Source organism: Glossina fuscipes, unplaced genomic scaffold (genome assembly GCF_014805625.2).
Source record: "Glossina fuscipes isolate IAEA_lab_2018 unplaced genomic scaffold, Yale_Gfus_2 62, whole genome shotgun sequence".
In the NCBI taxonomy this organism is placed as follows: domain Eukaryota; kingdom Metazoa; phylum Arthropoda; class Insecta; order Diptera; family Glossinidae; genus Glossina; species Glossina fuscipes.
In genome coordinates this window covers 192,259-219,459 of record NW_023998434.1, presented here as the reverse complement: position 1 = coordinate 219,459, position 27,201 = coordinate 192,259, and the positions used below count along the sequence as shown (strand labels likewise).

The following is a 27,201-nucleotide window of genomic DNA, read 5'->3' as shown; positions in this document are numbered from 1 at the left end:
CGGTGTAAGCGAACACATGAATAGTAGTCGTCGTGCACATGTTAAAAATTATTTAGAAAATTTTTCTTTAATTTATGCGCATATACCACAAAGAAATAAATTGCATATGTATGGGCTGTCGACACTTTAACAGTTATAGCAACGATATATATATATATATATATATATATATATATATATATATGATTTAAAATTAAACTTGTGACAATTGTTAACTTTCATTAAATTTAAAAAAAAAAAATTGAGACCAGACATGGGCTTGAAACTATAACCAACCATAACATGTATTCATTCAGATGTATACGATATAACATAAGCATATTATGTTTTAAAAAGCACTCGGCTCTTAACAATGCCAGTGTGCATTATTTTTAGCGCCAAATTTAACTAAAAAGTGAAGTGAAGGCTCACGTGTTTAACATTTTTATAACAAAAGCTTTACCTAAGCCAAGCAAGTCAAGTCCATCAACTAGTCAAAATGAAACCGATGTTTTCAACATCTTTTTTTTTTTTTTGTATACTTGCTTTCTACATAACATATATATATGTATATATATATATATATATATATGTATATATATGTGTATGTGTATATATATATATATGTATATATATATATGTATATGTAAAGTTATGTGTATGTATATATGGCTGCTGCATCATAATTGACTTGGTTTGAAGAAAATTTAGGTCATTAAAACAGTTTATTATACGCTGTGTATGCTGAGGTAGCACTTGTTTAAAAACACAAAATGGGAATAAGCATTAATAAGGACGAAGAAAAGTAAACATAAATATTTAATGATATTTAATGACGACGATGATGATATAGTTGATGATTATAATGAAAATTTTAATTAAAATATACATTTTTTTTTGTTTTTCATTAATTTTATCCACATATAAAACTTCACGCATAAATTCGTTTTAAATATAAATTTTAAAAAAATTTCACTATATTTTTGGGCATTTAAAAGCGCTCCCTCTTTATCTTCGCGCAGGCACACAAGCACATACACACACACACACACACACGCACACACACACGCACAAACGAAATGTATTCTTATATAGATTGCAATCGGGACTTATAGGCGTTAGATATAATCAATCGTTTTCAAGATAAAAAATATTGCGCACTTTTGCACTTTGCAAACAATGAAATAAACGAGCAAATATGGCGCACACTTAACTTAAATTATCTTTTATTTTTCTTCGTTATTCGTTCGCTTGTTTGTTATCGATAAGATGAAATGGGTGCGACAAGGCTCAATAAGGGCCAGCAGCGAACGTTCATTTTACCATATTTTTGTCTTGAAAAAAAAAAACACTCACAATAAATATAAAAATGTATACATATGTATGTATATGATATCAGTGTCTAGCAGTGACATTAATTTTTTCCGTTATTTTATTTTTAAGTTCGTTTTTTTTTTTTTTTTGTGATTTTCTTCTTCTGAACGAAGATGCTCCCAAAACACACTAAGAACATAAATATGATTGTTGTTGGTTTTATAAACACTAAGAGCCCGATTTTCCACGTGACTTAACGAGCCTCATATAAATCAAAAACGTAATTCTAAGGCACACGAGCAAGCACCAAATGTATTCTACGGTCAATAGCAACAACGCCAGCAACAGCCACAGAGCCACAGAGCTAGGGCAATGAATACACAGCAATACGATTGCCACTAGCAAGCGAACAGTATGTATGTATGTGTTTGTGTATGCGCATATATATATATATATATAGATAGAGAAGCCTTTTGGCTTAACATTCGCGTGAATCACACAAATCTAGAGAAACGTGTGTTAGCAAAAAAAAAAAAAAAAAAACAAAAAAGAATAAAGAAAACCGAAAGATATTAAAGCGGGCAAAAAACAAGGCACGAGGAATAGAGATTTGTCACTACGACGTAGTATTATATACAGATGATGTTGATCGTTTCGTTGTTAGTTGAGTTGTTGTTTATAAAGGAATAGTGCAAATCGTAAAATACACACATGACAAAACTGTAGCGCATAGATTGCAGATGCACACAAATACACATGCACATACATATTGACAGCAAAAAGAAGAGGAAAATGAAAGAGTTAAAGCGACTTAAAAACATCATTATTAACATCTGCTGCATTCATACAGTTCATAAGATAAAGGTGATAATGACGATGTTGCAGCTATTGCTAGGCTTTGCAGAGAGCACCAATTGTCAACATATATATATATATATATATGCATATGTGTATAAATACATACATATACATATATATATATATATATATATATATATATATACATACACAAATACATTTATACATTAATTTATATATATTCATATAAATGTATATATATATATATATATATATATGTATACATTCAGCTATGGCTTACACCTTAACAGGCTAACAACTAAAAACAAAAGCAACACCTTTTACTGCTAACCAATGCGCACGTTTTAAAACTTTTTCAGTACATAGATATCAATAGGGTCAGTTAAGTCAGCCTAGTGTATGCAGATTTAACAGATTTCTCATCTCTTCATTCTCTTTCAACTGCTACTCTCATCTATCGGCAGCAAGCAGTAGCAGTGATTATATTTTCCACATAGCCACATATTTAAATATTGAGCGCCAAAAAGACAAAAAGCGAATCCTCTAAACATATACACAAACATAAACACGAACACCAATACAAACTTTTTTATTATACTATAAGCTTGGCTGCTTATGCTTTCCTTTTATTTTCTATCAGTGTATGTGTGATGTCATGTTCTCGGCTCTGTTATTTCCTTTTCAACAGCAATTCGTTTTCAGTTATTGTCATAACTCACATGGGCCAACGAAATGCATATTTATGAGCGCGCGCGTCTACACACACACGATTTTACATGTGAGTGTATCATTTAGAATTTTCGTGAGCTTACATATGATTCTCGTCCTTTTTTCTTTTCTTTTTTCATTTTTTTTTTTTTTTTTTTTTTTTTGTTTGTTTGAATATAGTTTTTTTCTCCCCATTGCCTGCCTGCCTGCCTGCTTAAAATGCATGTACACATTCACACAGTTAAATACTAGAAAAATACTGCTCATAGTCATCAGCGTGCATAAACATACCTACAGCTACGAAAAGTGCTTATAGCAAAGCAAGCATTAAAACTGTACGTTTGTACACTTGACAATAGTCTGTGCAGAGGTTAAGCCATACGTTCATTATAACACAATACACTCCACTATAGATAAATGTATATATAGATAAATATACATACATCGATACATATACATATATATATATATATATATACACATGTGCAAAAGTTTTTCCTTTAAGTTATTCCTTATTTTTCCTCTGCTGTTTTCATATCGTTTTCCATGCTTCAATAAAGTCTTTAGACGGTTTTCATTTTTTTTTTTTTTTTTTTGCTTTCTTTTCAACTTCTGTTTGCTAGTATTCTCAGGGTTTAAAATTCCAGAACAATTCCTTTGAATGCTCATGCAGGAAAAGTAAAGAATTAAATATCAATTTCAGCCACTAGTGTTCAACTATACTTTAAGATTACAAAAAAAAAAAAAAAAAAAAAAAAAAGAAGTTTTAAGAAAAATATATTTCAAACTCTTGTTCTTCTCTTTAAACTTGATTTCCTCAAGCTTTGCGTCTTTCAACAACATATCAAAGTCTCTAACGAGCTATCTTGTCTTATTCCTTTTTAAAATATAAATTTGTGGTTTTTATTTTTTATTTATTTATTTATTTTTTTTTTTTTTTTTTTGGTTATAAACACTTTTTAAGCTGCTGAACTTATAAAATCCAGTGCTTTGTTACTCCAAAACTTAAGATAATAGCTTATGTGGCTACATAATCTTTTCCTATCCCTTTTGCAAACAATTTTTTCATTTATTTCATTTTCATTTTTATGTTCAATTATTTGGTTATCAAAATCATTAATACTTTCGTTTTCTCTTCTTTGACCATAAAAAGAAAAAGTTTTCGAAATCATTAAATGTTATGAAGGGCTTAAGCGTATTCACTCAACAGCCCGTTCATTTATCATCGGAGTCAACAAAAATACTCTCAACTATTCAGATAAGGTTTCCCATTCATTTTGTAATATATTGCACTTGTTGTGTCAAGCCGAGTAGTTACAATTAGGCCCTAAACTAAACTCTTCTAGTCTATGAGTTTCATCTCTAATGTTATATTCTATACATTGAGTCAGTCATTACAGTCATTATTATTCAATTTATTCAGATCAAAGAAAAAACCCTTAGGACTAAAAGTAAGATGAGCGCTAGGAACTAAGACTATCGGTTCTTTTCTTAAGAGGTGGACTGATGGTGATGGCTAGTGCAGGCGCTTTTTATTGATATTAGTTTCTTAAGGTAATCTTAAGATGTCCATAAGGTTTGATGTCACGAAAATGATGTATCTCCAATATATAGTATGTATAGTATATATATCCACAATTTTTTTTTTTTTGTATTATATAAAACGTCAAGATGCGATGATTCAAATCGAATTATAATCGCACCAGAATGTTATTCTCTAAAGGAGGAAACAATTTTGCTCGTAAACAATCCTGCTTTGCAAAATAAGAATTTTTTACATTTCACACAAAAAAAAAAAAAAAAAAAATTCTGGTCTCGCAATATTATTTATTGTTTTTTTTTTTTAAGCAAAAAAAAACCTTAAAAGTCAAAAAACGCAAAAAAAAATTTCTTTCACCCAGACCTAGTATCATAAATATGGGAAATCTTTTTCTGCTAAAGTTAAAAAAGGTCGCAGATTGCGATGAAGTTGAAATTGTGTACACTAGGAAAAAGTCATGAGTTTATGTTTCGAAAGTTACCTTTCAATTATACATACGTGCATATGCATATTTAGCTCTAAAGTTGTCAAAATCAAATAAAAGCAAGTAAATCCTTTTGCAATTGAAAAGCATTTGTTTTCCTTTCTCTTTTTTTGGAAAATATGCCAGATATTATGATAAATGATATCAAATAATATAATTATAATTTCACATTATTATGATATCTTAACAGCTACGTCATCTCAATGTGTTGTCATATGTTAATAGTTAACATATAAAGTTTACATTAAAAGAATGCCAGTAAACAGACTGTAAAAAAATTATTTAATGAGTAAGTCTGCTATTGAACTTACTAGTCACCGTCTTGGTGCTTTTAATCTATCTTGGTATTATTTCCTAACCATCAATTTACTGACCTAAGCCCGACTTCTTCTTCCCAATGAACAATCCGTACGGAACAGTGAGACTCAGAAGAGAAAAATCGTGTGTTAAATGCAGACTGGACTTGAAAGAATTTTTCATTTACATTTTTTTCCAATGTTTGTTTCACAAACCTATCGAAATGTCAAGATCACCAAAACGCTGCTTCGCTGTTAAAATCTCTTAATTTGATGAAAAAGAAAAAAGTTGAAATGTAGAAATTATAAAGGCTTAGAAAGGCAGATAAAAGCCGGAGAAGTAAAATTCTTTCTTCATAGTTCAAATATCTCCACTTCAAAATTCCGAGAATATCTTTGTGAGCACTTGCACTAATTATATTAATGAAAAGTAAACTCTTCTTAGTAAAGCTTGGTCTTCATTTTTCGGGTCTTTTGAATGAATATTTAACAAAATTACTTGCACTTTCCAAAAAATGGCTGCAATCATTAACTTTGACTTTTGACGATTTTCTCGCTTTGGCTAAATTTGAATAAACAATAGATTCAGTATTGAGATCATCACGGCACAAATTCGCTTTTATTGCTTTTCAAAATGATTCCTGTGTTTTTCAAATTGAAAACTATTTTAAGGCTTAGACTTTCTCATAATTAATTCATCAGTTGATCATCATCATCATGTGTGCGAGTGATTTAGTCGACCAGCAAATAATCGGAAAAGGACAGTTATTCGAAAGCTGGAAATATATTAAAGTCGGATAATCATCAACCACCTTAGGTTCTTAATTAAGTTCAACCACTCATTTTGTTCTTACTTATAGGAAAACGCTGCTTACTGACACATTTAATTTATGAACATGGATATGGTTTTTAAACGAACGCTACAAGACTTTTCTTAACTTTTTCATATTTCCCCAAACAAACAAGACCCATATGTTTTTCTCTGAATTAATTTGATCTGACAGCATATTTCCAATTTTATGATGACTTTACGTAAATGAAGGATTCCGTCTTAACGATGTCAAACAATGTCAGTTAATTGGCATCTCATTAATGGACACAAAATGTCCATCAGGCATGTATTTATCATTCATATATATTGTGCAGAAGCACGTCAGACTAACAATATGTTTTGCAACGTGAAGCCAACCATTGATAGACTAAAAAATCACGTTATTGTCCCTTTTTCATATTTCTTAACGATGTAGGTTCAGTTCAGTTCCAAGAGTTGCAATTAGTAGCATTACCCAACATTGCTTTCATTGGTTTAAAGAAATTCATAAAAAAAATAGTGTCACTTAAATCAATTGCAACTTTTAAGCTAATTTGTGGGAAAGTCATGACAGTTTGGCACGTATTGACATTATCCAGAAATCATATCAGTTTGTGAATAGTGATGCTATATATGTATCAGATAGAAGACTTTTTTAAGTCATGTATTATTCTTGGTAATTGCAAGCAAGGTCTTTGAATCGAATTCCATCCAAGTCCATCTTATTTATTCTATCCGCCTCGCGTTTGCAATATCAAAAAAAAAATATATATATATATCATGGCCACTGAAGTTAGTCGGCTAAAGTTTTTGTTCAGACTTCCCTTGTTTACCTTAGACATTAAGGTACCCACAAGTACGCTGACAATGTGCAAAGAACTACTAAAACATTAAAAAATCTAATCAGAGAAAGACATTAAACACCATTCCACCTTGTAAGGTTGCCTTACGAACAATTTGTTCACTTTAAGTGAACATTTTTAAATCGTCGCTAATCGTCTTTACCTTACATCACATACCACGAGAATTGTATCTACTTTTATCTGTACTAAAGCCTAAATGCCTCGACCGCTTATTGCAGGTAAGGAAAACAAAAGAAAGAAAGAAATAAATAAATAATTAAGTAAATCAACTAAAGACTTGAAATTGTGCCTAAAATTTAAATAAAATCTTGTCAGTTTTTTTTGTTTTCAATTGCAACCCATTCGTTTATTTAATTTGCAATTTCTTAATTCCACATGATGATGTTCTATACATTGCCATTGCCTTAGCTATATAGTCCGATATTCTATCTTTATTTATCTTGATATTAATTGCTTAGAAATTAATTACAATTGAATGAAATAAAGTTTTCTTACACCAAATTTTGGTGAAATATTTGGTGAGCATAAACAACAAAATACGTGCTGCAGGCATACAAACAAAGGTAAACTTGCTTTGCTTTTCCTTTTGCTGCTTTTGCTTTTGCTCTTATTGAAATCCTTACCAATTTATTAATAAATTGTTTTACTTCATGATGCGAACATATTGTCGTTAATTTCCATTTCCTAGCAAACATGTAACGCTATATATATATATATATATATATATATATATATATACAATCAAGCACATTTATATACGGATGTTTGTATAGCAATTAAAGGCGGAACTCGTTGACTGCACAGTTGCATAAATCCAAAAATCAAATATACAAACATACGTAAAACATACGCAACATGCTTACACAGGCACAGGCAGATAAACGCCTACCTACAGCTATACTACATGCCAGTAAACACAAGAATTGTGTTAAATACCACACTTTAAACAAAAACCGCCTCCTATAAGTGTCCTTTTTCCCGTAAAGTGTGTCGATGTTAAGTTCTTCAATGGCAGATAACTATGTAAAGATGATGGCTGGGTTAACAGCAGCCAGCAACCAATGTAAACTATATACATATATATATATATATTTGTAATGTGTTAACGATACACGCTTGCATACACATATATATATATACATATAAACTTCCTTTCCTTCCCCATGGATCAATTATAAGAAAAACATTTCAAGTACTATTACAATATATATACTAACGGCAGTCAGTATCTACTTCTTTTGTGTGTGTGTGTGTGTTTGTGTGTGTACACAAAAAGAAGTACACATACATATGTACATTTAAACATTATAACCTAAATGCCAGTAACTAAGCCTATCAGCTTTACGACACTAGCACACACACACACACACACTCTCTCTCTCTACCATCTACTTCGCCACCAAAGGCATATATTTGTCTTTTACTTTTGTGTGTGACAAAATTTGTCGCTACAATAGTTTCTTAATAAATAGTCTAAAAAGTGAAACAAAAAAAAACAAAAAATAGATGAAAATGAAAATAGCAAAAAAAAAAAAAAAAAAAGAGAAAAGAAATGGCAAAATAAATAAGAAATGTAGAACAAAAATAAAGCGAAACGTTCGTGTCTATGCTTTTTTAAAAAAGCCTTAATAGATAAACATATAACTAAGTGAGTACGTTTATCTGTTTGCACAAAAGAGTAGATATGCATATGTGTGTGTATATATATATATTTACTTATGCGAGTGTTAAGAAGAGCTATGTGCATATGCTTTTAGAATAAAAATGAGATATTTGGGAATCAGTTTACTTTCCTTTTTCATTCTTTTTTCATGAATTCGTTTGTTTGCCATAAATTTTACTTTATTACCTGCTGGCATAAAGTATTCAATATTGATGAACTATACATATACAAATGATATGTATGTGTATATGTGTATATGTGTGTATGTGTGTGTGTATGTTTTTGTGCACGAATAGCAAACAAATACTTTCTTGTGTTTGTGTATGTTTGCGTAAGTGTATCACGTTGGGGAAATTATGTTTTATTGCATGTCCTACAATATCTTTTTGTTCCTTTTTGTTTTTCTTTTTTTTTTTTTTTGTTTCCTTTTTTTTATTTTTGTTTTTTGTTTTCGTTTTGAAAGGTTTATACATATATATATATATATTTACATATATATAGTGCACGTTTCAACCATTTAATACTATCTTTTATATGGTAAGTAAGTTGAATATATTGCACAAACAACCGTTATAGGGAAGAATGAAGAGACATTTATTTCGGTTACTTAAGTACAAAGAATATTGTAAATAAATTGCCAATTGCATTGATTTCCAAGGGACTATAAACAAACTTAAAGGATAATTTACAATCACACACTATATTTCTACTAAGATATACTCGCAATATATGCTCCCTTTTTTTTTTTCTTTTATCCGATACTATACTAAGAGGCTATTAATTCTGTACGTAAAACAAATTTATTTTTTTAATTTTAAATGTGAATTTTTGCAAGCGAGCTAAAAAATACAGTTATACCTTATGTCTCTATAAAGAGATCTAATAAAAACTGTATAGATTACGTGAACAAAGCTTATAATTTTGATATGCGAATGCATTAATCTTAGCTTGAATTTAATCTTGAAAAGAAAAGGATTGACAAAGGATTGAAAGCAAAAAAAAAAAAAAAAACATTTACACATTTCCCCGTTCCAAATGGATCCAATATCAATGAATCTGCTATAAGTCTTTATAAAATATTATTCTTGAAAGTATGACGCATTTCAAGATAATGTATAGCAGACAATGGCAAATGTGTCTGTTCCTATGTTAAAGTGAAGTCATTTAATATTTTTATGACTTTTGAAGAAGAAGAAAAAAAGAAAATAAAAAGCAAGAAAATTATATTCGGTTACGATCGACTTTTTTATACCCATCACTGTGATTTTAAACAAGGTTAAAAAAAAAAAAGGAAAAAACTAAAGTTTTATATGTGATAATGTTGGACGGACGTGGCCGATTTTTTCTAACTGAAAGTGAAAATTTATGCCGTTTGTCCCCCACTTTTACGACCATGAATATATACAGATACGGACAGGCGGGCTGGCAAACCCGTCTAGAAGGGTCCGCATTTAATACTGATCTAAATACTGCGATCTAAAAAGAAAAAAAAACAAAATATATATATATATATATATATATATATATATATCCATGTATGCCTATGAAACTTTTTTTGGGAGCTGGAAACGTTTTAGCAAAAAAAAAAAAAAAAATGAGTTTTTAACATTCTATAATATCGAGTAGGTGTGGCCAATTTTTTCCTTTTTTATGGTAAAAGAAATGTTTTTCCATAAAATGTGGTTTATTACTAATGAGCGAAAATTTTTTCACGTCTGAAAATAGTTTCTCAGCTTACTTTGTACCTTACGTGTGCCTTTAGACGGACTCGGACCATTCTCGATACCAACCTGCCCGCAGCAGCTTACCCAATATATTTTGCTAAATTTGAGTCTACGATATCTCTACTATTTTTGATAACGACAAATACACAAACGGAAAGATGGATGGACACGCAAACATGCTTAGACTTCGGCTGTATACCTCAAAAAATATTTTCGCTCTATTTTCATTTTAACTTTGCCGAAATGTGCATATAAAAGAACTACATTAGAAACCGATCCCTATTGGAAATTAATAGCGAGGTTTCCCCTTAAAAACCTCATTTAATTGACTACGATCCTTTTTATATTGACTTTCTAGACGATTCCAGAACATAATTAAACTATAAGTTTATTACAGTAAATATTCTTGCGATCTATAAAAAAATTCTGCTATGGGAATCTTTGTAGGACGGTCACACCCATTCTCTTTTCTAAAATTTTACATTGTTGTCGTTAATATCTGTACGGAATTTTGCATTCCTTTGCTTATTGAGGATAGTCTCGGCACTCTTCCGAACTTAACCATCAACTAAGAATAATCCATAGACCAATAATTCCCGAGAAAAAATATTTCGATTCCCTATTTATAAAAAGATTGATCAACAAATTTTAAAATGCGCTTTGGTTTCCAAGACGACGGAGATCATAGATCAACAATTCCCGGGAAACAATATTTCGATACCCTTTTTATTGGACGATTGATCAACAAATTGTAAAACACTGTTTGATTTCCACGATCACAGAAACATCCCTTTAAGATTTGCAAAAAACAATAATAGCTGCGCGACACATTTAAAATGAATTGTTTTTTTTTTTTTTTTTTTTGAAGAGGAAAAGAAAAGTTGTCATTAGCATCTTTTAAGGCAATGGCTGAGCAACAATATTTTTTTCTGTCAACACACTGTCTCTTATCCACTTACGATTTTCCAATTGAGAGTGACATCGCTAAAACCATTTGTCATGAATTCGTCAAGAAATTATTACAATGACATGAAATATTGACAGATGTCGTTTGAGGGTTAACGCTTTCTAAAAATATTATATGAAATTTTTTAAAGTAAGGACAACACAATACGCTAAATAGGCCAATGCAAGGGCTATTTATGCTTTTACATCAACTCATCAATTGCTATAGTACCATAGAACAAAGGTTGTTAAGTTACGAAAACCACGTTGACAGTGGCTTGTGTGGCTTACCATGCCTTTGTAAAGTTGTTCGAAATACGGTTGTTTTCTGTGTTAATTGAAGGAAGAAAGCTGACTAAAAGGCTAAGCAAATGTTCAAGCAGACATAATTTTAGACTGCTACGATGATAATCAAGAATTTACATATTTCATGTGGTCATCGATGCCTGAGTAAAAATGAATGTAGTGTGCAACCTCCTTTTGGCCAAGAGGTGTAGATCTTTAAATAGAAATTTTGTGCTACGCTTGAAGCATTAAAATAACAAAAGAATGAACTTTCAATAAATGTAACAAAATAACTTTGTTGAACTTGTAGCACACGGTTTGTATAGAGATCACTTTTATACAACATTTTTAAGACGTTACGGTAAAATTTTTTGCAAATTAAAAGTAAACACAAAATAAACGTTAAACTTTTGTATTAGTTTTGAACTTTCTCTTAGACAACTTGAACAAATATACATTTACGATAATAGAGATGGACATTTACCGTTAGCTGAATGTTATTAACAAAAACGCTTTAATAGTTTCATTAGTACGTTTCATAGGACAATTGTAGATATACTCGTGGGCGGACGGTTTTCAAACTTGATCTTTAAGCATCAATTAAGTGCATAATTACAAGCTTGCTTGCAAAGTAATTACATTTAGTAAAGTTCAACTTAATCGTATATTAGCTTGCATAGCAACATCTCAAATTGATACTTAGAAGACACTGATGGTGGTAAACACACACTCGTTTTGTCTCATTTTTTTTTTTTTTTCAAATTCCCTCATTTTTTTCAAGCAGAATAGCGGGATAGTCCGTTGCGCTGACATTTTTTCCAATGCAATATTTCCGAATAGTCTTAACAACCTCCCTCATATGGATAGCAAATCAACCGTCTTTGGCAGTGACAAGCTAAGTGCGTTAAAGTGAACTTGAAAGCATCCTTTCACTGGCAGAAATTATTTTTAAAAAAAAATATTTTTTTTTTTTTTTTTGTAAATCAATTTTATGCAACCATAAGCAACTGTAGGGACTTTTAAAAGAAATTGCGAATTCTTAGACACATAAATCTTAAGTGCCTCAAGCTTTTAGGCGTGATCGCATATAAAATTCATTGTAAGAAAAATATATTTTCTTCTTCCTCTTTCCTTAAAAGATAAGTTAATTAAACTAAAAAAATATATATTTTTTTAAATTACGATATAATGTTCGCTAACCTATGCCGGTGTACTGAATAACCCAAACAATGCGATTTTACTGCTTTACTATTTTGGAAAGCTCACAAGTATTACGAACGTGCTTAAAAGTCGAATGCACGCATTGATGTAGAAAATCGAATTAAAAATCTAATGCCAAGATGCGGCAAGTTTGTGTCATTTTGTGAGCATTCTAATCCTAGGCGAAAATGAATTCTCCACGCTCATTAAAACTGCCCGCAAAAGCGAACAAGTACGCGTCTTATGAACAAATGAAATCGAGATAACTACACAATAGACAATATTTTTACGTCCATAAGCAAAAGTTGAAAGAGAACAGAAAATATCGCTTTGACAAAGAAGAATGAACCACAAGTGAATTGAAGCGAAATTGTTGATTGCTAGGTGCTTATCAAGTGTATTTCAATAATCATGTATGACTTTAGGAGATATTTCATGCAATTCTTCTTTTAATTTTAAATTTTCTTGTGAATAGAACCGAACTGAATCGATCAATAACTAATAGAAGTAGAATCTTTCAGGCATTCCTCTCTAATGCTGGGTATAGAGATTTAGCGAATTTCATATATGAATTTAAGAGCATTCAAGATTCACATCGAGTCAAGTTCTTTTCATCAATAAGTTCTTAATTTGTATAATATGGGCATGGATTAGTTAAAGGAAAAACTTATAGATAGACAAGAGTTAGATAAGGATACTCAGTAAGTCAGTAGAGTAGAAATGCAACGACGTGTACTTATTTTCACCGTAATTTTTTTTTAAATATTTTTAAAATTAAATATTTTTTTAAAAAAATTTTGCAACGCTTGAGGTTGTTTGCACCAAACTTAAAGATGAATAAATTTTTATTCTTTTTTTTTTTTTTTTGGATTATTGAGTGAAGATGGACTAAGCCAATGGTTTTGTGGCTTATATGTCCAGCGAGATGAATATATTAGAATTAGAATTTTTTTTTTTTTTGATTCGTTCAACAGGTTTTAACATATTCATTCAATTTATTGCTAGACATTTATCGGGAATTAAAAAAAAAAAAAAAAAAACGGCTTATGTTGCTTTATTATTAGTAATATTACCTGTAGGCCAAATTGTTTCCTCAGAATCATGAGCAAATATTCTAAACAAATTTAAAAAACAGGAAAGATATCTACCGAGTTCTTGCAACTATGGCAAACAGTAAATAAATTGTAGCCGTATGATAAATGATGGTCTTTGAACTGTACTGTAGAGTATTAATCTCTTTGAAACTCTTTTACAAATCTACCACTAAACAGTTTTATTACTCGATAGTTTTAATGCCTTTTTGCCATTTAATTAGGTAATAAAATTCAGACTTGACAAGCAATAAATGCTAATTACACTAAAGTGGCTCGCAATACTAGCCGCATTAAATTGAATGTCTGTTTCTCGGTAATGTAAAAATTAAATTTAAATAATTTACTGCAATCGAACGGTATCAGTAATAATATTAGAAAGTATTACCTATTTGCGTTTTCATTGAATTGAATATTATTGAATTTTATTGCCCTTCGTGTATACTTTGTTTTATATTCTTTTCCATTTACATATGTCAATGATTACGCTTCATTTCATTGCAATCGGCTTTATGTTACAACTTAAAGAGATTTGTTTGCAATCCTGCTTTCCACTCCTTCTCTCCACTCTACAAAACAAGTGGATGATGATTCACTAATTCTTATACCCATCATCAAAGCATGAGGGGTATATTCATTTTGTCAAAACATTTGACACTCAAGGTATATATATCAGCATCAAATAGAAGCATGTCCGTCTGTCCGTCTATATTACGTCTGTTATATGTAACCATTCTCCTGGCCTCAAAAAGAAAGCTATCGCCTTCAAATTTGGCCCAAACAGTGGAAATTCTTGCAAGCAGCTTTGTATTGAAAATGTGTCAAATCTATCGAAAGACACGCCCACAGCATCACGTAAACTGGCAACACTTCCGTACAAAGAAATGTACAAAAATTTGAAAGCATATTCTATGGGCGATGCTGTAGCATTTGTGCATAAAAATGGAAAAAATTGACCACGCCTACTCAATATTACAGTGTACCAAAATATAAATTTTATTTTTCAATAGCTTTACAAGGCGTAGAAAGAAACATCAAAGACCTCACAAACTATTTATTTCAAATTTCTGTTCGTCTGTCCATCGCTCTGTTTGCTCCATTACTCTGTTAACGAAAATGAAATAGTCGCCAACGAAATTTGCAAAAGAATTTGAAAGGGACTTAAACGTTTCCGAAAACACGCCTACAAAGCCCATACGCATATGCGACAAAAAGTTGTATTTTGAAAATGGAAGAAATCAACCACACCTGCTTCACTTTCTAGAGTATGAAAATTTATTTCTTTTTTGCCTTTGTTAGAGTAACGGTGATGGGTATAAAAGATTCGGTCACGACCGAATATAATTTTCTTAGATGTTTAATATCCTATTGGTCTTCCGGTTTAAACTCATTGTTGAATATCATAAGAATGAATCTTATTCCTTTGATAGTTAATTTATTTATTGTTTGTATTCGTCTTTTACTACATTGCGTCAGTGCATTTAGAAGTCAATTTGCACATAGTATGTATTAAATGACTATCAAATAAAGAGTAACTAGTTACTCACAGTTTAAATGTAAAAATTTATAGAGAAGAATATTGACGACTTGAATATTTCCGATTTGAATATTTCCGTCATTAGGACAGCAAGACTCGAATGGAAATTTCCGGCATACACGAAGAAACGCAAGTTTATGCAAATATTATATAGGCGTACCTAAGCTCTAAAAAGTGTCTTTTTAAATTCCCTTTAAAATTTTAACCAAATGGATAGCACACGAGATTGTATGAGGAGAAGAAGTGTGCAATCAATCGGGCCAAACAATACCATTCAATCATCCGCTATAGAATGCGAGGAAATTTTACAAACAAAATAATTTTATCAACTATCAAATTAATATCATTAGTTCATAAAGACATCAAATTTATAGCTGCGATAAAGTCACCATTATTTACCTCTCTTAAAGGGAACGCATTTGCAATAAAATTTTTAAAATAAAAAATAACTATAGAGCCGATAGCCTGTGTTGCTAGTGCTCAATGTCTTCTTCTTTTTTTAGTCTAAGAATTTATTTCATTAGTCTAAAATTATAATAATAATAATAATAAAAATAACTATAACTTGCAAAATACGATCAGTTATGATTTCGAAGCAGCCGACGGGCTATGCGATAAAATGTCTTGATGTTCAATTTAATTTAAATACTTATTTTTAATATGACAATTACGGTGTTGGTTAAAGTAAACTTTAATTGTTAGCTGGACAGTCAGGCGCTAAATACTCTTTCTTATATTATTATTAACGACTATTGTTTAAACTTGAATTAATTTGTTTTTTTTTTTTTTTTTCTTAGTATGTGTTAAAGACAATAAACGTTTATCTTTAATATCGTTTTTTTTTTTTTTTTCAAAGTTTACCTTCAAAGTTTACATTTAAAAAAACATGTATGATTTTGAAGGTCTTTAGGTAGATCACGCCTTATGAGGCATACAATAGCTCACGATAAACTTTTGTATTCAACTATAGATTTAATTATTTTCAAAACTGCCCATCGCACAAAAGCGATTACGTAACTTTTATAAAAAATAAATGAAGAAAATATTTAAAGAATGATTTTTACGGATTAATTGTTTGTCTACCAATAAAAGCACTTTTGCTTGCTATAGATAAAACGTAGACGTTTAGATCTACCGCTTTTGTTTGTTTTGATCAATTTGGTGTCTCTGCAAACAAGTACTTTGCATCACACCACTTCATTTCAATTTGAAAACCTGTTAGGTAGCACATTGAACGAATTGAAAGCAGGGCATCAACCACGTTCACTTTCCTCTACGCCAATCGGCAATTTTAGACCATTCTTCTTCTATATAGCCACTAAGTGTTTGCCCTTTGGCTTTAAGAAAAATTTTCCATAGGAAAAGCATAAACTCCTTTGTTTTTAAAAAATTTCAGAGCATTTTTGAAGTTTTTAGAAGAAAAGCTCGATCTTCAAAACCTACAGCTAGAAGAAAAACCCCAATTCATATCAATTCTACAAGGATTGACTAAAGTTTTAAACAAAACAAAATTAATAAAAATTTCATATAAAATTATTTGAAAAATTTCTAGACAATAACATCGATCCACTAATATTAGAATTTTTATGATTTTATATTATTAGCTAATAAGTCAACTTAGGTTAGTTAACGTTCAAAAAAGAAACCCAATCTTCTTTCAATATTTTAATTATAATCCTTGTTTGGACGCAAGTAATTGAAAAAAAATTTCATTAAATTTTAACTGGAGATTAATAATTGCTTTAACAATCATTCATGCAAAAATTGTTGTTTGTTTATTAAATAAGCTTAACAACTTATTTCTATATGTGCTCCATTTCTTAAAGAATCTTGCCTTACGTTCGAATACATATATACGTAGATATACGTAGACTAATTAATTTTAAACTAACCTGTATATGAGGTGAGGCCAGTAATTGCATTAGTTCATCAATTAAATAATTGGTGCAAGGCGGTGATGATAACACTTCAATAACATCACGACACCGTGATACAGCATCGCCAGGCGGTGCTCTGGAGGGTGACATAACCGTAGAACTAATACGATCAAAAAGCTAAAAAAAAAAATTAATTATAAAATTTTTCAATAAAATTTGTGTCAATCGAATATACACAAAAAAAAAAAAAAAATCAAAAAAAATAATAAAAAGAACACACCTGCAAAAATTGATGCAAACGATTATCTCTAAGCATATCACGTAAAACATCAGGATCAACATGAGCGTCTTGTAAAGCATATATATCATCTAAACAGTCCAAAATTCGTTGTACCGCCTCAATACCAGCTTCCTCATCAGCCCATTCGTTTAACATATCTGAAGCCGAGGCGACAGGCACTGAAACAAAAACATTGAATTTTCAACAAATGCGAAGCAAAAGACAAAGTTACAAAAAACCAAAAACAAATAAGAGAATTGTATTCAGTCGTGGCCGAATCTTTTATACCCATCACCGTTATCCTAAAAAAAAAGGAAAAAAACTAAATTTTCTTATTCTATAACATTGGGTGGGAGTGGCTGATTTTTTCCATTTTGAGAGTAAAAGTGGAAATTTATACGGTGTCTGTGTTTTACTTTATGTAAGGAAAGTAAAGGTGTTCACTGTTTTTATTGCACAGGCGTGTGGGCGTTGTAGTATCACTTTTGCGAATACGTTTATATGTTTACCACAGATACTGCACAATTACGGACGGACAGAAGGACAGATGAACGGACAGATGCGTTTAGGTGTATTCTAAGTCTAAAACTGGCCATGTATTTTTATGTTTCTTTATGAAGCTTACTTCTGTGCGCTTCATGGGTTTCGAAAAGATTGAAACTATGACACGCCACAAAATTGGGTAAGGACAAGATCGTCCATAGAATTTACATTTAAATTTTTGTCGATTTATCTGCTTTACTTCAAGAGTAATGAGAAAAAGCCCATTTTTTTATTCCCTTTGGAAAACAAAGCTGTCCTCACTTTGCATCGCATCATAGCATCGCAGGAGTGTCTCTCAACCGAGTTTTAGATGCAAAAACGTCCAGTATTTCGGGCAGACGGACAGACGGACATACTTAAATCGAATCAGAATCTGATCAAATATATATATATATATATATATATATATATGTATATATATATCTTGTATGGGGTCTCTGATACTTTCTTCTGGAGGCTGCAAACATTTTGATAAAATGATTGTTCTGGGTATATAAAAAAAGAGAAACAGAATACTTACTTGAGTCGGTATCAGTACCAAAGAGAGGATCTAATGTTGTTCCACCGGCTATAGCCTGCACAGCACCTTTCAATTTACGTCGGGCATTATAACGTTTCAATTCTTCTACCGTATCAGCTAAATGCTGACGCTGCAGTTTATCACGATCCTAAGAGAAAAGTAGATTTGATTAGATTTCTTATATAATTCTGTAAGAACATAACAAAATTTACCCTTATCCATGGATGTTCCAGAACCTCTGTTATTGACAGCCTATGATGAGGATTAGCCGCCAACATTTTCGATACTAAATCTCTGGCTGAAGATGATATAGATTTCCATTCGGGAGCCTCAAACTAAAGTGAAATGAAAGAATTTAGAACAAACATTTTCCCAAATCATTTCATTCCATCATAATTCACCGATATTCGGCCTCTAGCTATTGACTGTTGTAATCGCACTCCGGAACCTAGAAATGGTAAACGACCTGAGAGTAGCACATGCAACATCACACCGGCCCCCCAAACGTCACAGCCTTTACCATATAAACGACGAGTTACAACCTCTGGAGCCATATAGTGTGGACAACCAACACGACCTTAACAAAAAAAAAAAAAAAAACAGCAAAAAAAAGAAAAAATAAATAAATTAATTAGTTTTTTTTTTTTTTTTGCATGCTTGCCTTTTAAATAATTTATTTATTTGATTACCTACCATGAGTTTCTATAGTTTCGCGACCACCAGGCAATTGTATGGCCGACCCGAAACCACCCAATTTCACAGGTGCAGAATTATCTACCGTTGCCAGCAATGCACAGGCTGGCCTTACATCTCTATGCAAGATATCGTTTTCATGGCAGTAACGCAAAGCTTCCAATATTTGCCTCATGTAATGACTGCAACAAAATAAGAAAAAAAAAGTCAAAGTTAAATTTATTTAATTAATTAATAAATTATTTCATTCCGATTATATATATGCATACCAAGCAACCGCTTCGCTATAAACGAAACCAGCTACAGCTCTCCGCACCACTTCGAAGCAAAGATCTGAGCCTTCCATGCTAAAATAATTTAAGGAACAAATATCTCATTACATATATAAATGGCGGCTAAATTAATTAAATACGCACGCAGAGCGTTGCAAACTTACAATTCAAATACCATATAAAGCATTCCCTCGGAACTGTACGTCTCTAACAATTCCACTATATGAGGATGTTTTAGCATATGACATATTGTGGCCTCACGTTTCAAATCTGCAATGAATATATTTCGTTCTAATTAAATTAATAATGCCGTCATACGAACTTAATGAATGTAAATATATATATATATATATATATGGGTGTGTGAATGTAATTGGAAATGTATGCATGTAAAAATTAAAATAGATAATGAAATAATAAGGACGATGCAACCTGACAAACTTATTATGTTTATATTTTAAATTCAGCATATTTTGCTGAAAACAAATACGTAACACGCTTGCATAGTAACGCCGCGTAACTGTCATCAGTAAATTGAATAAAGCAAAAAAGGGGCCAAAATTCTAGATATATCATTATATCTCATCAGAATAGTACCAACCAAACTCAACGAGTCGTAAGTTCATGATTTTATTGAATCAATTTTCAAATAAATTGTATACAAAAAGAAAAAAAAAAAAAAAGAAAAAAGCAACGATTAGGAAACAGTGATATTTCAAACAATCGCTTAGCTTGGATTGTTCACTACATTGACGGAGTAGCTGTCACTTGGCTGGCATAAATTAAAACATACGAGAGCACGGCCCAATGCGAAAGCACAATTCATTTATATAAATTAAAAAAAAAAAAAAAATTTCAATACCATACACCACCAACAACCAGTAAAGCACAAAAATTTGAAAAATTATAAATTTTTTAAGTATTTTATCGAACGTAGGCGTGTCTTTTGATCGATCACAACAGTTACATAATCATATAGGAAATTCATAAAGGTTTTAGCCCACTTGTAGCATAAATTTAAAATTGTATTTGTTGTAATTAGAGCATCGTCACCACTGACAAAGAATATTTCAAAACTCAAGATTCTATATAGAGTAAGTTATACTCTGTTGCACTTTGTTCATTAAAAGTGGGACAGACAAGGTAACACATTTCAATTGACAAAGAGTTCTAGACAATGATTAAGAACATCTCCTTTACGTATCCTGATTGTTAGAAAAGGAAGTGTCGAGACAAATACAAGTCCCAAGCTTAAGTTAATACAAATGAACCGAAAAATAGAATTTTTCCCGAAAAACTCCCCTACTTACGATTCGCACACAAATGATAGACTCTTTTCATCACGAACTGTCCAATGCAGTGGTAACATTCTCTTTACCATCTAAGGTTTTATACGAACATCGAGTCGAAGTTTATGAAGTTATGTGTGCTTATCGATATGATCAGAGTAATTGGCACAGCCCACAAGATAGCCTTTTGATAACGTATTTGGACAGTTCGCAAGTATATGTGTTACTGAAGCGTGTCCTAAAACTATATACGATTTAGAAAAGCGAAATAAATTCGAAGGAGAGTCGCGAGATAGTCGTGCAGGAAACATCAGAAAGTGAAGGGAGGCTTTCGAAATGCTCCATATGGAAGGGAAGCAAATCAAAAGTATACAAAATAAATATGTGGCTGCAGCTTGTGCATGCTTTTCAGAGATGAAGCTTTTCACCTGGTCTACCCTGAGAATGTTTGTTGCTGCTCATATTAATTTAAAGGATCCTTTCAGTGCCTGAAGCTTCAAGCGCAACACGATTGCTTAGGATTTATTGCGAGTAGAAATTAAAACAGTTGGGGAATATATATATATATATAAAAACATAGCTTGAAGAGTTTCTTACTGAAAGTAGGTCAACATGTTCAATCACTCCGGTGATCCAGCCGTCCGTTCGTGGAATTCGATCACGATTAAAAAGAAGTGAGTGAAGAGAAAGGATTAAGCAGCTAATGGTCGCAATCTAATGGGTGGGGCAAATGTTATTCTCTTATTGATCGAACATTCACTGAATGTATTTTTTTTTTTTTTTTTTTTTTTTGTAACACTAATCAAAAATTATAGCATATTTTAATTCTAGCAATCCCTAGCAATTAGCTTTTGCTTTGTAAAATAAACTCTCGCCAAAGCGTATTTATTTTGGCTTTAACAACGTTATCTGCGACAATAAAACAAATCGCTTAAGGGTAATAATAATTTTATTTGCACATAGACAGATTCCTTAAAGATATGATAAGCTTCGAGATGATGATTCTTGTGACACATGCCAAATACTATATACATTCGCATCGAAATGAAACAAATGAAAGCCATTTAATTAGCTTTACTTTTTCTTAACATCCCAAAATGCAAGAAGAAAAGAAAAATCGCTTCGGAATTTAATTAATAATTGCGGCAGAAAAGCTAATATTAATAATAATAATAATAATAATAATAATAATAATAACAACAAAGAGCATTTGCGACCCATATATACATTTGTAGTTAATAATTCAAAGTAAAATTAGCAGAAAGGAAAAACAGGCAAACACATGCATAACATAACGGCATCGCAATTCAGACAGACAGCTAGACGAATAGATGCGATAGAGCGCAACCACCTCTAATAGGACAGCAAAGAGCATAGAAGAAATTCTTGTTTTCTAACATATATGAAACACACACATACATATATACATACATACGTACATGTGTGTTTTAATACATAACTATAAATATATATATATATATATATATATATATATATGTACGTATGTATGTATATATATATCTATATACATATTAATTGAAATATGTAACGCCCGCCTCTGGAATGTCAGACACATTAAGCTCAATGGTGACGTTGACTATGATATTACTTTCGTAATGAAAATGATGATGATGATGATTATGATGATGATGATTATGATGACGACGATGATGATGATGATGATGATGATGATGACGATGACGATGACGATGATAACACACAATGAAGGAAAACGGAAAAAGCAATGAGTAAAGTTTTTGTTAAATTGACACACACCAACACAGTCGTCATTGTCGGTTACTACCGTGTGTAACCACATACGCATATATAAACGCACATGTATATAACACATATACATTCACACTCTACCACTAATAGTAACGACAGTAATAATTCAAAACTCTGCAATAAAAAAAGGAAAATAAATAAATAAGCCAGCAAACGAGTGATGACAGAAAAACGGAAAAATATATGAAAAATGAAAAAATAAAAAAAATAAAAAAATAATATTCCAAGTTATAAGCTATGTAAATGTGGTAAATATGCACAATAACATCGGTACGACCGGAAAGCAACAGATTGTTGGAAGCAGATTGGTTACAAAAATCTCGGTTAATTAATATACTTTTTATTAACTGTGAATTATGATGATATAGAAATTAAATAAGAAATTTAGAAAAAAGGAAGAAAGTGAGATAATGTCTCTGGTTTACCGGTTTTCTTTTCTCCCTGACTTTGTGAAGTTTTCGTAGAAAATTTTTGCAAATTTTTATTTTTTATAACAACCATAAGCCTTTTGGAAAATTTAAAAAAATAATTAGTTAAATTTTATTGCTTTAAATGATAGGAGAAGTAAGTATTTTTCCATCAAATTTTAGATGAACAACATTTCAACTAAAGTTTTTTTTGGGTAACAATAATTGAATATAAACAATTTGACGCCATCAGTATAGATAAAATGTTGAAAAATTGTCGAGATGATAAAATGACTAAAATAGATTCTATATATATATATATATATGTAGTTAAAGCTTGGGAAGGTCGGTCCTAAAATGACGAATGCATGAGACGATGAATAGGTGGAAGTTTGTGTTTTATTTCTCTTCATTCGTATTGAGATGCAAAGTTATTTATTTATTTTTCCTTTTTTCGGTTCAATGTGAACAGTGTATCCAATTATTGCAATAGTCAACTAACCGTCATGATTGGCATTGATTTGATTGACATATGAGTGAGAAGCACAATATTTTCGTTTCCGTAAATTTTTGCCTCTTTTCAAAAACTTTCTTTTGAACTATAATTGGCTTTCGTATGAATCACATAGATCACAATGTAGTAGTGTAGTTCCTTAAGTTATCAGCAAAACATTTGAGCTGAATTAGTGAACTTAACATGTTCGACATTTATGCTAGCGGAAAAACAATTGCAAACAACATTTAACGGAATTTCAATACAAACTTGTTGTCCACTCACTCACACACACACACACACACACACACACACACACACACCAAATACCAATTATTCATTACCTAAAACTAGATCTTTTGACATACAAAGCAATCCAATCAATTATTCAAACTGAAATCCTAGATTTTGCTCTGTCACTTCATGTCAAATAAAAAAAAGGACAACAAACGAGAACTTTTGTTGTCATATTTCGTAAAGTTGATTTAAATCACAAAAGAATTTCGAAATACACGATTATCGATCGTTACCTCTCTGTACCATTTCCCTATATATGTAACTGAAAAGCTATGAAAACACTATATATGAATATGAATGTACGAACTAATGTTAAATATTTCTAAAAAAAAGTGTTCTTTATTGTTGAAAAAAACGCAAAAAAAAAAAAAAAAAAAAAAAAAAAAAAAGAAAGAAGAAAACAAGAAATTGAGGATAATTAGAACATGTTTTTGATGTTTGTCCATATTGTTGGGCAGTTGTGTTGTAACAAGCAAAGCAAGGACGAAATTTTGTAAATAATTGAGCAGCCAGAAAAGCCTATATGCTTGCCTATATAACCGCGTGCACATTCGCATACGTCTGCATACACATAGATATTTAGTATTCATAACCCCGAGAGGATACCAAGTAATATATAACAAGGCTATTTTAACTCGTTGTCTCTTTCTCGCTTTGTATAAATGTGTATGGGTGTTTGTGTGTGTGTATATGTGTGTGTGTGTTTGTGTGTGTGTATATATGTGTGTGTGTTTGTTTATCTTTTACATTTGAAAGCATAAGTGCCCACGCTTACCAGCAGTGCTTAAACCAGGACTAGCAGTGAATTTCGCTACATCCACTATTTTAACGGCAAACTGTTGGTTAGATTCGCGATGTATACAACGACGTACTATAGAAAATGGTCCCCTTTAAAGAAAATTTATAAAAAAAAAAATAAATAAATAAACAACAGTTAAAATTAATATTAATTTTTAATAAAGGCAAGCAGCAATGCATATACTCTCACTCCCCCATATCTCCATCTCTCGCTCTCTCTCTATAACTCCCTCGTTATATACTTACTTGCCAATAACTTCGCATAATTCATAAACATCATCGAACAGGATTTCATCATCGGCCATGGTGAATAATTAATCAAATTGAATACAATTGTGACAATTTTCCGTTTTTCCTTTTTTTGCTCGCTGTTGTTTTTATTGTTGTGACTGTTGGTGCTTGTGCTGTTTTATGTTGTTGTTGCTGTTGTTATTTACGTTTTAAAAACTGACAATTGCTGTAAACTACTATTCTTTGCTCTAACTTCAATTCAGTTCTTTTTTTTTTTTTTTTATTTTTTATTTATTTGAAAATATTTTGTTTTTTTTGTTTAATTTTTTATTTAAATATCCCTTTAACTGTGACTATTGTGAGCTGTTGTGATTTTCTGTTTCTCTTTCTCTTTCACTCCCCCGACCTTTCGGCCCCTTTTCGTCTGCTAATGCTTTAGCTAGGAGCTTACTCCTTCTATTGACGTTCGAAATATTCTTACCACACACTTCAATCACTAGTAACTGATTTATTAACGAACTTTTTTATTGTGACACCCAGAGAGACACTGAATATCTTTGCACAATAACAAGAATAGTTCTTCCTTAAATTCTACAATGTAAAGTTAGTTAGTTATGTTGGCACTCGTTTTGTTTTTTTTTTTTTTTTGTTTTTTTTTTTTTTTTAATATTTTATGCAGTAGCAATAGCACATAGCAGAGAGATATCATCATTTTGCTCTCTCTTCTTCTATATTGCTTTACAGTTTGTTTTTCATTTTTATTTTTTTTTTTTTTTTCTTTTTTGTACGTTAACAGACTTGAAGAAGCAAAGCAATTTTTCTCTCCTCAGTAGATTTAAGCGACTCTGTGATTGTTGATTGCGTTATTCAAATATTCATGTTGCACACACAAATTAAAGTAACGACACTGAAATATTATTAAAAAAAATAAAAAAAAAATAAATAAATAAATAAAAAGAGATAAAATATCGAGCATTAAAATTAAATTCGATGCATTGAAACGAGAGAATAACAAATGTATGATGATATACAATAATACGTATACGTATACGCATATATATGCATGGGGCAAACTATTGAACAATCCGATGATGACAAAAAAAATAAACGCATTTACACATCCACATTATTGAATGAAGCAACAATTTACTTATGATTTATTTAACCTCTCAAATGCTTGCTTCATTTATAATTGAACGAAAACATGTTTCAGTGATTTTCCGTTTTTCCCGTTTCATCTTCTTCTTATTGTTCAGTCTTTAATCTTAAAATTACCGCAAAATGCAATTCCAACTTATGCATATGTATGAAAAAAAAAAAAAAAAAACTGGGAAATAGTTGAAAATAAAATTAAATCAAGAGTTAAGCTCCTCGTATGGAAAAGTTCTTTTTCCAATTGCGGTATTCACGAAGATGTAGATGTACGTGTTCTTTTACCATAATCCAGAAAACGCAGTATATGTTAGATTGACTTGAAGTGAAATCAAATATATTTAGTTTAAAGCGAATATGATACACAATCTTATTACAGCTACATACGTTTTGGTAGGCATTTTATTTACTTAACAAAAAAAAAAAAAAAAAATCTCTTTTTATATTAGTCTCACTTTTCCCGCCTTATTTTCTCATCCTTTGACGTTTTTATAAATTTTCCAAGCAAATTTCATCAAGATATGAATAATGGACGAGAGTCTTCAGAGTTGAATTCAGGTTTTTTGGAAGCAATTTTATATGTGATAAACTTGAGTTTTTTTCCAATTATGGGATGGAACAAATAGTTTTCGACTGTGGTTCCAACAATCCATCCATAAGTGGCAAGGACCGATTGAATAATTGAGAGATAGTCAGGCAGACGCACGATGGGAACGAGAAACAAGCGATAATTAGCTATAAGCAACTTTTAGGGAATTGCGTCAAATGGCTAAAGGTATTAGTAATTAAAAACTGTTATATCAGCGGGCGTTCATCTAAATTAAAATTCAAATCGCAAGGCCTTAAGCAACTTAATATTCATCTTTGTGTATTGTAAAAAGTGAAGCTCAACTCTTGTTTACAGTGAGTATGCACTTTTCTCAAAAAAAAAAAGGTTAAATCTGCCTTCTCCTTATGCTAACTGTATCAACTGTATAAGCTTATTACCGCTACTATAAGGGAAGGAAAAAAATTGCGTGTTTTCTTGAGAGATGATAGAAATCAAACAAAGTCCAATGGGAGAGAGATTTTGAGTGTCTTCTAATCTAAAGAAAGGTACGGAATTAAAACTTTTTAAAAAAATGCAATAATTTTACATATTAAAGTTAGTTTTTCCATGTTTCAAGTCACGCGAATAATCTGCAATAACTGCACGATTGCCTGATGACAATTCGATGCACAACTTTTCACTATGCAATAAAGTGCAATTTTCTTGATAAGATGTTTTTCGAAATATATTGCAACGTTAGAGCACGTACGACA

General features: G+C 31.1%; 1 protein-coding gene across 7 annotated transcripts in view; it reads right to left on the bottom strand.

The window, feature by feature from the left end:
• LOC119638034 (peripheral plasma membrane protein CASK) overlaps nt 1-27,201 on the bottom strand; it is a 122,502-nt gene that overhangs the window by 86,794 nt on the left and 8,507 nt on the right. For 3 of the 7 annotated variants that reach the window (XM_038034607.1, XM_038034613.1, XM_038034611.1), the window contains exons 2-11: nt 24,763-25,654; nt 24,494-24,606; nt 19,609-19,735; nt 19,442-19,519; nt 19,173-19,354; nt 18,881-19,056; nt 18,692-18,814; nt 18,480-18,627; nt 17,417-17,595; nt 17,152-17,313 (exon numbers count right to left, since the gene is read on the bottom strand). In XM_038034607.1, the coding sequence (XP_037890535.1) occupies nt 17,152-17,313; nt 17,417-17,595; nt 18,480-18,627; nt 18,692-18,814; nt 18,881-19,056; nt 19,173-19,354; nt 19,442-19,519; nt 19,609-19,735; nt 24,494-24,606; nt 24,763-24,821 (1,347 nt within the window). In that variant the 5' untranslated portion in view covers nt 24,822-25,654. Of the gene's footprint in view, nt 1-17,151; nt 17,314-17,416; nt 17,596-18,479; nt 18,628-18,691; nt 18,815-18,880; nt 19,057-19,172; nt 19,355-19,441; nt 19,520-19,608; nt 19,736-24,493; nt 24,607-24,762; nt 25,655-27,201 lie in introns of those variants that run through there. The other 4 variants (XM_038034612.1, XM_038034614.1, XM_038034610.1 and 1 more) reach the window with 3 other exon arrangements.